The 11,475-nt window shown below is 39.6% G+C and overlaps 2 protein-coding genes across 2 annotated transcripts in view; one reads left to right on the top strand and one right to left on the bottom strand.

Annotated features, from left to right (window-relative positions):
* Nucleotides 1-6,914: 6,914 nt before the first annotated feature.
* TRMT10C (tRNA methyltransferase 10C, mitochondrial RNase P subunit) lies at nucleotides 6,915-11,123 on the bottom strand. The gene is made up of 2 exons (XM_043893196.1): nucleotides 11,008-11,123; nucleotides 6,915-8,443 (listed from the first exon to the last, which is right to left on the bottom strand). Exon 2 carries the CDS (start codon nucleotides 8,411-8,413, stop codon nucleotides 7,151-7,153), a length of 1,263 nt encoding a protein of 420 aa, XP_043749131.1. The 5' UTR covers nucleotides 8,414-8,443; nucleotides 11,008-11,123; the 3' UTR covers nucleotides 6,915-7,150.
* A 96-nt stretch (nucleotides 11,124-11,219) lies between these two features.
* SENP7 (SUMO specific peptidase 7) overlaps nucleotides 11,220-11,475 on the top strand; it is a 163,563-nt gene continuing 163,307 nt past the window's right edge. Inside the window, exon 1 of the mRNA XM_043893184.1 lies at nucleotides 11,220-11,341. The gene's annotated coding sequence lies outside the window, so the exon portion shown is untranslated. The remainder of the gene's footprint in view (nucleotides 11,342-11,475) is intronic.

The following is an 11,475-nucleotide window of genomic DNA, read 5'->3' as shown; positions in this document are numbered from 1 at the left end:
GAGAACCCTGGCCCTAACTCAGTCACTTGTTTAGACTATTTCACAGTTTCTCTCTTCTCTCCTCAACTGATGAATTTGATTCTTATTTTCAGTAATAAAATAATAGAAATCAAAACAGAACTTCTGTATATTCTCATTATATCTGTGATATGGTACCTAAATTTGTACTTTTATTTTCTGTCTTCTTTTCTGGTACTAGTGCAATAAATCCCATCCTTCTTGCTTATAAAAGGTTCCCTCTAATGTTATCTCCCATATCTACAAAAAAACCATAACAAAACAAAAAACTCTTGGGATCTCATAACTCTTTCTACCTCCTCATTACTATTCCCCTTCATATAGAAACTCTTTGAAAGGGTTGTTTATACTCGTTGTCTCCAGTATCTCTTTGGTATTTGCTGTGAAAGTGCTGCACTCAATATGCCAGCAAATTTGGAAAACTCAGCAGTGGCCACAGGACTGGAAAAGGTCACTTTTCATTCCAATCCCAAAGAAAAGCAATGCCAAAGAATGTTCAGACTACCGCACAATTGCACTCATCTCACATGCTAGCAAAGTAATGCTCAAAATTCTCCAAGCCAGGCTTCAACAGTACGTGAACCGTGAACTTCCAGATGTTCAAGCTGGTTTTAGAAAAGGCAGAGGAGCCAGAGATCAAATTGGGAACACCCATTGGATCATCAAAAAAGCAAGAGAGTTCCAGAAAAACATCTATTTCTGCTTTATTGACTACACCAAAATCTTTGTGTGGATCACAGCAAACTATGGAAAATTCTTCAAGAGATGGGAATACCAGATGACCTGACCTGCTTCCTGAGAAATCTGTATGCAGGTCAAGAAGCAACAGTTAGAACTGGACATGGAACAACAGATTGATTCCAAATTGGGAAAGGAGTACATCAAGGCTGTATATTGTCACCCTGCTTATTCAACTTATTGCAGAGTACATCATGCAAAATGCTGGGCTGGATGAAGCACAAGCTGGAATCAAGATTGCTGGAAATATCAATAACCTCAGATACACAGATGATGCCACCTTTATGGCAGAAAGCAAAGAAGAATGAAAGAGCCTCTTGATGAAAGTGAAAGAGGAGAGTGAAAAAGTTGGCTTAAAACTCAACATTCAGAAAACAAAGATCATGGTATCCAGTCCCATCACTTCATGGCAAATAGATGGGGAAACAATGGAAACAGTGACAGAATTTATTTTCTTAGACTCCAAAATCACTGCAGATGCTAACTGCAACCATGAAATTAAAAGATACTTGTTCCTTGGAAGAAAAGCTATGACAATCTAGACAGCATATTAAAAAACAGAGACATTACTTTGCCAACAAAGGTCCGTCTAGTCAAAGCTATGGTTTTTCTAGAAATCATGTATGGATGTGAGAGTTGGACTATAAAGAAAGCTGAGCGCCGAATTGATGCTTTTGAACTGTGGTGTTGGAGAAAACTCTTGAGAGTCCCTTGAACTACAAGGAGAGCCAACCAGTCCATTCTAAAGGAAATCAGTCCTGAATATTCATTGGAAGAACTGATGCTGAAGCTGAAAGTCCAATACTTTGTCCACCTGATACGAAGACATCAATTTTTGGAAAAGACCCTGATGCTGGGAAAGATTGAAGGCAGGAGGAGAAGGGGACAACAGAGGATGAGATGGTTGGATGGCATCACCGATTCGATGGACATGAGTTTAAGTAAGCTCTGGGAGTTGGTGATGGACAGAGAAGTCTTGTGTACTGCAGTCCATGGGTTGCAAAGAGTCGGACACAACTGAGCGACTGAACTGAACTCTTACCACCCTGATCCAACTCACTGTTATCTTTTGCTTTTGTTTCTGCATTAGTCTCCTAACTGGTCCCTCTCATCTAATCTGGTGTCAATAGAGCATCTAAAGTGATCCTTTTTAAATGAGTCAGATTGATTCATTCAACCTGTATCAAGCTGCATCTTCCCTGGTGGCTCAGTCAGTGAAGAGTCTGCCTGCAATGTGGGAGACTTGCGTTCAATCCCTGGGTCAGGAAGATCCCCTGGAAAAGGAAATGACAACCCACTCCAGTATTCTTGCCTGGAGAATTCCATGGACAGTGAGCCCAGTGGGCTACAGTCCATGGGGTCACAAAGAGTCAGACACAACTGAGTGACTAACACTTTATTTTTTCACTTTATGTGCCAGGCACTGTACCAGGTCCTGGGGATACAGCAGAAAAATAAGACAGAAAAGCGAGTTCCCTACTAGCCTAGTGGTTAGGATTCTAGGCTTTCACCTGCATGACCTGGGTTCAATCCCTGGTCAGCAAAATGAGATCTTTCCAAAAAAAAAAAAAAAAGAAAAATGCAACATTGTAAATCAACTATACTTCAGTTGTGTACTCAGTCACTCAGTTGTATCCGACTCTTTGTGACTCTATGTGTGTGCTTGTGTGTGTGTGTGTGTGTGTGTGTGTGAAGTCAATTGAGTCATGTCCAACTTGGCAACTCTGTGGACCATAGCCTGCCAGGCTCCTAAAGTGCTTCTGGGCACATAGTAGGTACTCAGTAAATACTTGCTAAATGAATGAATGAGGCAGATAAGCTGCTAGGCTGGGAAAAGGAAGACCACTGCGGTGATATAGAAACAGGAGGAGGTATTTCAAAGAGGGAAGAGTTCAGTGAGATCTTCATGGTCCATTAATTAGTAAGAAGTGGCTACTGAACCTGTCTGGAAACAATGGAACTGATGTAAGCACAGAACAGATCACAGGTTTATCAAGGTTTATCAAGCTGCACTGTTCAACTTGGCAGCCTCTAAGCACTTAAAGCGTGGTTTGTGCAACTGAAGAATTGAACTCATTTAAGTTAAAAAAATGAAGCAGTTAGCTTTTGTTAAACACGACTATTGTTTTGGTAGGACTGCATTTTACTTTAACAATTGAAAACTTAGTATTCATAAATTTATTTCTTAAAGTGAAAAGCAGGTTTAATTAGAGAGAGACACATCCCATAGAAAGAATGTGAGCTATCTCAAAGGCCCAGAGGTGGCCCCAGAGGGTAGGGTCACCTAGGAAAGTGAGAGTTGTGCTGGGAGAAACTCACTCCAGGGTATGAGCCATTTCAGGTGACAGCAGCCTGGTATTCATATTAAGATGTTCTGTAACCATTAAACTACATACCAGATTTTGAATTTAGTTTGAAAAACAATATGAATGTAAAATCACATTAGTTTTCAATAACGAATACAAATTGAAGTAATAATGTAGGCATATGGGTTAAATATATTTAATTTCAGTTTTTATATTTAACAAGGCTACTGGGTCAAGTACATATTTGAATTGCATTGTACCTCTATTGAACAGCAATGGTGTAAAGCAAATGGAAACTGGGTTCTGAATACTGACTTGAAGGATCTGGCTTAGAAATTAAACTGTAATATACTAGGGGTAATAGTAGCAAATAAAGACTTCTTTCTTAATTGTTTAATTATTAAAAGCTGGGAATTTGGTAGCATGTTTGAAGAGCAGGAGAAACTAGAAACGTTATTACATGAAAACATGTCACTAATGGGTAATAAAGGGAAGACCTTAGGAAACAAGTTATCTTCAAAGAGAAAGAATATTATAGAATAAATTATTGGGTGTTTGAGATAAAGGGAAAAGCTGTTCCTTCCTACTTCACGCCCAGGAAATCAGACCATCTAGTTAGGAGAAACTGAAGCAGTATTTGAGGTTCTGCTAAATTTCAAATTCTAAAATAATCTATAAAACTAAAATCAGTATGGGCTCAAACTGTGGGAGCTTGCCACTGTGATTTAGAAGCAGTCTTAGAAGTCAGTTACTGCTTGGCTATTGGGAAGGAAAAAAAATTAAGAAAGTCCAGTGTTGCATCACTGAAACATCTTAGCATACTGTAGAGGTATGTGTTCTCAAAGGGACATGAGAACTTGCATATATTGTATTAGAAACTCTCTACATTCTGAATGTATAGTCTGAACTAGTTTATATTTATTTTGCACTTAGGTGCCAGGCACCATATTGAATGTTTTATGTGAGTCAGGAACTATTTCTAATCGATGAGAAAAATTTTGAGAGACTGATCAGTCTAAGCAACGTCAGAACCTGTAAAGTGGAGCTTGTACCCAGAGCAGGGCTGGGACACTGGATACTCATGGGGTGGTCCAGGAGCCCTCTTTGCCTTCCCCCAGTGCCAATCCTGTCAGGTGATGTTGATCACTTATTTATGCTGTTTTACTTTCTGGCTGGATCTCAAGCAGTTCAAGTATTAGCACCTTGCTACTTAGTAGGGTCTAAGTTGAAATTCATTCATAATGCACTTATTTCAATTCTAAGTTTATGCGGGACTTTTTCAAGGCCTTTCCAGATGCCATGAGTTTAGGTTAGGCATCTCGTGTTTTTCCATTGCATTTCATTCTCGCCTTATTATAGAGGCCATAATTTATAGGTTAAAAGCCAAGTCAGACCTTTTGAGCCGTGAGATAATACTTAAAGGCAGAACTGTACCGTGCTTAGTTGCTTGGTCACGTCCTACTCTCTGTGACCCCACGGACTGCATCCCACCAGGCTCCTCCGTCTACGGGGATTCTCCAGGCAAGAATGCTGGAGTGGGTTGCCATGCTCTCCTCCTCCAGATCTTCCCAACCCAGGGATTGAACCCAGGTCTCCCGCATTGCAGGTGGATTCTTTACCGACTGAGCCACCGGGGAAGCCCAAAAGGCAGTTATTTTGAGTACATTTTCCTTATCTATAAAAAAGTATTAATGATAATACCTAAATTTAGTTGTTTAAATTCTGCATAGTAGGGCTTCTGTGGTGATTCAGCAGTAAAGAATGTGTCTTCAATGTAGGAGATGCAGGTTTGACCCCTGGGTCAGGAAGATCCCTTACAGAAGGAAATGGCAGCCCATTACAGTATTATCTGAGAAATCCCTTGGGCAGAGGAGTCTGGTGGCTATTGGGCACAGAATAAGTCCTTAATACTTAGTAAAAGATTTACCGTATCTTTTATACCCTAAGTTAGTACATCTCTAAGGGGAAGATAGTTTAACATTACATCAGCTTCTTCTTCACAAAACCAGGGTGTTTTCTGCATACGTCTTTGTTTATGAGGGTCTTGTACATTATCTTCTGGCCTTGGGGCCTATTAACATTTTAGGCAGGTCAGGTAAATGTAAACCTATTTTCTGTTTCTATGGTGACCTTAACTTAAAGGTAGCAGTCTCCTAGGGCAACAGAGTAGAAGTATAACCTTGTTAACACAAAAATTAATCCTTCTGCAGAAGTTGTCAGTTGCATTTATCTAAGAGTTTTACCCCATACAGACTCTGCAGCTTCAGTGAGGCAGCTTCAGCCTAGCACTCCTGGCTCACAATTAACAACCATCTCATTGTTACCACACTAGGGCTAAGCTCTTATTTTTCTAGATCTTTAACTATATTAACAATGGTTTCCATAACACAACCTTAGCACATTAAGAGCAAAAACACAGCAAGCAAACATCAACCCAATAACCACCTTTAGAATAATTTTTCTTATGTTTTCTAATAGGACTCCTTCACCCCTCAAAAAGGCTCTATGCCTATTAGGGCCTTTATATGATCAGGTTCTTTATGCTGTTTTATGATTAGGGTATTATGAGCAATCATGCATATTAGTGCCAAGGGCATAAATGCATTTGCCAAACAAACTAAAATACCAGCAAAGGAGTTTAAATTAAAACCCTCCTTTCACCCTGGATAACCTCATAAAATACCATCACCCCCCCCAAAAAAAATACCACCACCCGGAAACTTATTGATTAAAGTTCTAAATTGATTCTTATTTGGGAAGAGATCGGGGAAGGCCTTCTGCCTGTGTCACAGAAATTAGGGAGTAGTCCATTGAGGCAAGCATCAGAAAGACAGATATCATCTTTAAGGTGAGCCCCGGGGGCAGCTTTTCGAAATCCCTGAAAACCTGATCTGCCTTGCCTGTCAGGTTTTCTCCTCGTGACCTTGTCACGGGTGGGATCTCGTGAGCTGGCCTTTTTGAAACCCCTGAAAACCTGATCTGCCTTGCCTGTCAGGTTTTCTCCTTCATGACCTTATCATGGGTAGGGTCTCGCGTGTTGGCTCCTGGCAGAGTTCTGCTTTAATAAATGTATTGGATAGCATGCCTCATGCTAACATCCAATTCAGAAACTAAGTAGAAATTATTTGGCCATTTCTATTCCCATGTTTTCCAACTTTTCAGTGGTGCAAATCTACAATGAATGTGGTTCCTAAAATTCCTTTCAGTATCCCCTTCATAGAAAAAGGAATGGCCACAAGAGCCTCTTCTCAAAGTTCACCACTAAAAAGGAATTAACACAGGCTATCTTGAGAAGTCCAAAAATCCTGGAAAAGAGTTTTCTGACTGGCCTCTCTTAAAAGTCAGATGTTCATCTCAAAGTGTGAGTGAGGTGTCTTTTTTGGGATAATCAGCTGTGGCCAGGGGAGCAAGGCCTGTAAAAATATGGCAGCTTCCATTCAAAACACCGAACTGGGAAAAAGGAAGTATCTCCTTGAAAAGAAAATACTTTATCTACACCACAACAGGGAAGTGCTATAATGACACTCTTCACATAAATTCTTTTTTCCTAAGAGGACAAGAGATGAATTTTATCCCCCACAAACACATTTTTCATTATATAGCCCAATCTCATGACATTCCAAGTGAAATCTTAACAAAGCCTCAGTTAAACGATATACCTTAGTGTCTATGACATGCCCACCACTGTACCAAATGTTAGTAAATTTTTTCCAAATGTTAAACCAGCAAAATAAACCACCACCTGAGGTTTCATCAATTTTTGATGAAAGGTTAGTTGTTGACATGGCTGAAAGAACATTTAAGAAGGAAAATGGAGTCTGAGACTCAAAGTAGTCATAAAAAAGTCACATAAATGGTACAATTTTTTTACTGGGCTCAAACAAACATGGACAACTCTTTTTACTTTCTAAGATTTTGTTTGTTTCTATAGTAAACAAAATGTATTTCTAAAGTTTTACATGTTTGATTAATTGGAGAAATACTTGTCAGTTTGGAAAGACAACCTTTAAAAGAAAAAGAAGTCAATTTCCTTTAGGATGAAACTGACTAGTAGAACTGTATTCCTAATCCACTTTATTTTTAAGCTATCAAATGTTCTCCTTCAAGCTGCTTTTTCTGTGTCTATTTATAGAGCCCCTTGGAAATGAATTAAAAGTCTTTGATTTCTTCATTCTGTTGAGAAACTCTTGAGAATGCTGAGAAATCTCCAGATAACCAGCATGTTTTCTCCTAGGAACAAACTTCAGAGCCTCTTCCCAGCTACCAGTATTTTTCAGACATAACAAAATACGTATCATTTGATCTAAAGTGAGATTTTTGGTACCAGTGTCCCACTGCAGATATTTATCTAATGGAAGGCATTCTGTTGCCAGCTTCAGCCGTTTTGCTTTGGCTAGGGATGTGCCTGGCTGCATTTTCTTATCAACAAACGACCCCACTATATAAATTTTGTCATGTTTGAAAGTAGTCATAACATTGGGAGAATCTGCAGTTAAATATATAATACTATCTTTTGGAAACAAATCTACATGAGACTTTTCTGTTGCTGTTAAAAGCAATTTGTTCCATTTTTCTCCATAACGTTTAACTAACTCTTTATAGTAGGCACCGTCTGTTTTAAGATTGCAGAAATAAATATGGAAAGGATCAATATCTCTTCTGTTACATCCTTCACTTTCTAAAAGTTGGGAAACAGCATTCTGCAATTCTTTTGGTTTCATATAGTCATCATAAGCCATGTCAAAAACCAAAGGCTGTCCAAACTGCATGGCCTGGGCACCTTTCCAGCCCATTGCAATGTCCATATTCCTATCCCAAAGTCGTAGAAATAGAAAGTTTTGTGGTTTATCTTCCTTAACGGTTTCTGGTAGCTGCTCTTTTTTAACTTCTTCTTTTTCTGCTTTTTTCATTTCCTTTTTTATTTGTCTGGCTTTTTTCATTTTTTCCTTAATATATAAGTATTTTAAATATTTTCTTTTTGATGACTTAGAAACACATTCCATAAGCGTTTTGAGCTCTTCTTCACTGAAGTGTTCTGGTACTTCTTTGCCAAGCAACCTCCACATCTCAACTAACTCCCTGGTGGCAGCTAGAGGATCTTCACCCTCGATACTTGAGACTGTTGAAACATCCTCTTCTTGCACACTAGATTTCATTGTAATTTTCCACCTATCCAACTCCAGCTCTTCAGGAGGTGGTGTACTCTCCTTATTAGGATAGGATGCAGCTGGTATTTTGGAAGACATGTATCTCTGCAGAATTGTTGAATATAAAACCCTTCTCTTCCTATGAAGGGTAAATGGCACTAAAACTCTGGCAAAAGGTCTTAAGAAGGTGATACTGACACTCATTTTGAGGAGAACAGGTATGTAAGGAAAGCCCTATAAAAAAAGAAAAAAAGAAAAATGTAATGAAAAGTTAAAGACTGTATAAATTTGAGATATAAAAATACAATTGATTTCTGAAACACAAAGTGGAATCTTAGTCCAATTTATTTGTTGCACCATTAATTTTTCTGGATTCCTGTGGCCTACAGCCTGTGATAATTCATTAGGCAAAAAGCGGAGAAAACTCTTTTGGGTTCTTATTTGACATATGAATTTCACTCTTGTTTTAGGCAAAAGGATACCTTGAAGATCCTACTTAGATTTCATCTGGGGACCCAGAAGATCAGTGTTACTGAATAACAAAATTATGTACTATATGGCTGAGATAGCACTATATTCTTCTCCATTTTCTACTAAGCCTAGATACAGACCCAAACAAAAGATCCTCAATAAGCAATACGTAAAGACGGAGGGCAAAAACATTACAGAAAATGGCAGCTAGTAAAAAGCATTTAGCAGCCACTGTGCCAATGCCCTCATATGTTTTCAAAAGAGAGATTTTTAAAAATTTAAAAAAAAAAAATTTATTTATTTGGCTGTACCAGGTCTTAGTTGCAGCATGAGGGATCTGGTTCCCTGATCAAGGATCAAACCTGGGACCCCTGTGTTGGGAGCGCCAAGTCTTAGCCACTGGAGTACCAAGAAGTCCCTAGAGAGATCTTCTGATTTAAAAACAAAATAAAATCTCCCTTCTCCAATATAGACTTTATTCTGCAGCAAATAATGTTATTGCCAAACAAATTATCCAGAATTAGGGCAAGTATATATATATATATAAGCTCTACAACTTTATCCTATGGGTCTGGAAGACCACAAAACAACGAAGATGCTTAAAGATGTGAAACTAATGTTTGACTTGAAGCAAAAAAAAAAGGAATTCAATTTTTCACAAAATGCAACTAAAATACTTGAAAAATTCCTTCTTCCCTTGGCTTCATTTACTGACACTGCATATTCCTAGGTCTCTGACCTGTGCACTGTTCACCTCGATCCCCCAACCCCACCCCCAAACACACACAAAGTGAATATACTTCTGAGTTCTGTCCTTAGTCCTTTTTTCAATCTAAATATTTTCTCTATGAACTCTGATCTACCTCTTTGACTTCCATCACCATGTATGAGATGATACTTCAAATGCAACAAACTGAAATCTGTCTCCCTTTCCTTCCCAATCTGCTTTTCCTTCTGTTGTTTCAGGGAGGGACAATAATATCCATCCATTTGCTGATGCCAGAAACTTGGAGTCATTTCATTACTGTCCCCTCTCACACCTTCCATTCCTAATTTGAATTATAATCATTTACTTTCTAAATACTTCCTGAATCCATTCACTTCTCTTCAACTTCCTTTTCTTAATTGTATCTCCTAGCTTCTAGATTTGCTCTCCCTCACCTCTAAACAATTTAGAGCTAGTGCAGATCTGATTAATACACTCATCCTCCTCAATGTGTATTTTTAAATTCACTGTTGCCAGGTCAAACTCTAAACTTAATATATGTGGCATATAATGGTTTTTTTTTTTTTTGTTTTTCACAAAATCACCTTTTGCTTATCTCTTCAGCTACATCTCTAGCTATTTGTCACCTCAAACTTTAGATCAACTATTCCTCCTATTGACTTCCCTCTTAGTTCAGCTGGTAAAGAATCTGCCTGCAGTTCTGAAGGAGTTCACCTGCAATGTAGGAGACTTGGGTTCCATTCCTGGGTTGGGAAGATACCCTAGAGAAGGAAATGGCAACCCACCTCAATATTTCTAGCCTGGGAAACCCCATGGACAGAGGAACCTGGCGGGTTACAGTCCTTGGGGTCTCAAGAGTCAGGCACGATTTAGGGACTAAACCACCACCATGGTAAACCATCAGGACAAGGGCTGTGTTTATATTTTGACACTGAACCCAATACTTCACAGTATATAACTCACATTTATCATTCAAGCATTTTTCGATTAAATACTCCAAGTCAATGCTTCTCTTATTTAAAACACGTTCAGATAGCTTTTAAAGAAGAAAACATTTTACTTTAGACTCTTCGAAATATTTAAGCGAGAGTTCTCTGCCTCAATATGAGAGGTATGTATTTCAGAAAAAGTCTTGAGTTTTGTCTTTGTAACTGATAACTATTTTTAGGCTATCATAGAAATACCCGCCTCCCCCCAATTTAAACGGTGAACAAGAATATCATTTTAGGCAACACCCGTTCGTTTCATGTATTGTACTTTGTTGATGTTGTTTAGTTGCTACCTCGTGTCTGATTCACTTAGACCCCATGGACTGTAGTCCACCAGATTCCTCTGTCCATGGGATCTCCCAGACAAGAACAGTGGAGTGGGTTGACACTTCTCAACCCATGGATCGAACCGGGTCTCCGGCATTGCCAAGCAGATTCTTAGCTGCGCAGCCAATAGGGAAGCCCTCCAGGTATCGCTCTACTTACAGTTCATAAATCACTGGGCTTCCTTTTATCTGTGGGCCTTCCTTGCTCACAGGCTCTAGTACCTTAGGCCTCCCGCTTCCTCCCACCTCACCACACACACTGGGAGACAAGAAAGCCGCCCATACCAGCAATGCAGAGACAAGGACTCCCGCGGGTGCAAACCGCAAGGAAGCCCAGAGCACGCAAGATTCTACCGTGAACTTCTGCCAAGGGATGCGCGCCGTACGTGACTCACAGCTTGCCTATCACTCCACACACTGTCCGTCGTGGACCAAAGACCCGCAGCCGGAAATCCCGTCCTTTCCTCCAGGCGCTGACGTATGACGTCACACCATTAGGGGCGCGTCTTCCGGCCTGGAAAGTAGCTCTGTCGTGCAACTCAGGCTGAAAAACACCCACTGACCTTAGCAGTACAAAGACGATTGGAACCACATTGTGAGATTTGGGGGCTGAAGCCAGGTGAGAGTGGGTAACGGATGAATGGAATATGAGGAAATGAAGTCAAGTTCAAACATTTTTATGAAAGTTGGCAGAAGCAATATTCGGTGAACTCAGCATCCGGTGTGGTGTCCAGGAAGTTTCCCTTATTTTTA

This window comes from Cervus elaphus, chromosome 31 (genome assembly GCF_910594005.1).
Source record: "Cervus elaphus chromosome 31, mCerEla1.1, whole genome shotgun sequence".
Lineage (NCBI taxonomy): Eukaryota > Metazoa > Chordata > Mammalia > Artiodactyla > Cervidae > Cervus > Cervus elaphus.
This window is presented reverse-complemented; position numbering and strand designations above follow the sequence as displayed.

Excerpts from the sequence above, each read along its gene's own strand:
- TRMT10C (XM_043893196.1), bottom strand. The coding sequence starts at position 8,413 with ATGAGTGTCAGTATCACCTTCTTAAGACCTTTTGCCAGAGTTTTAGTG.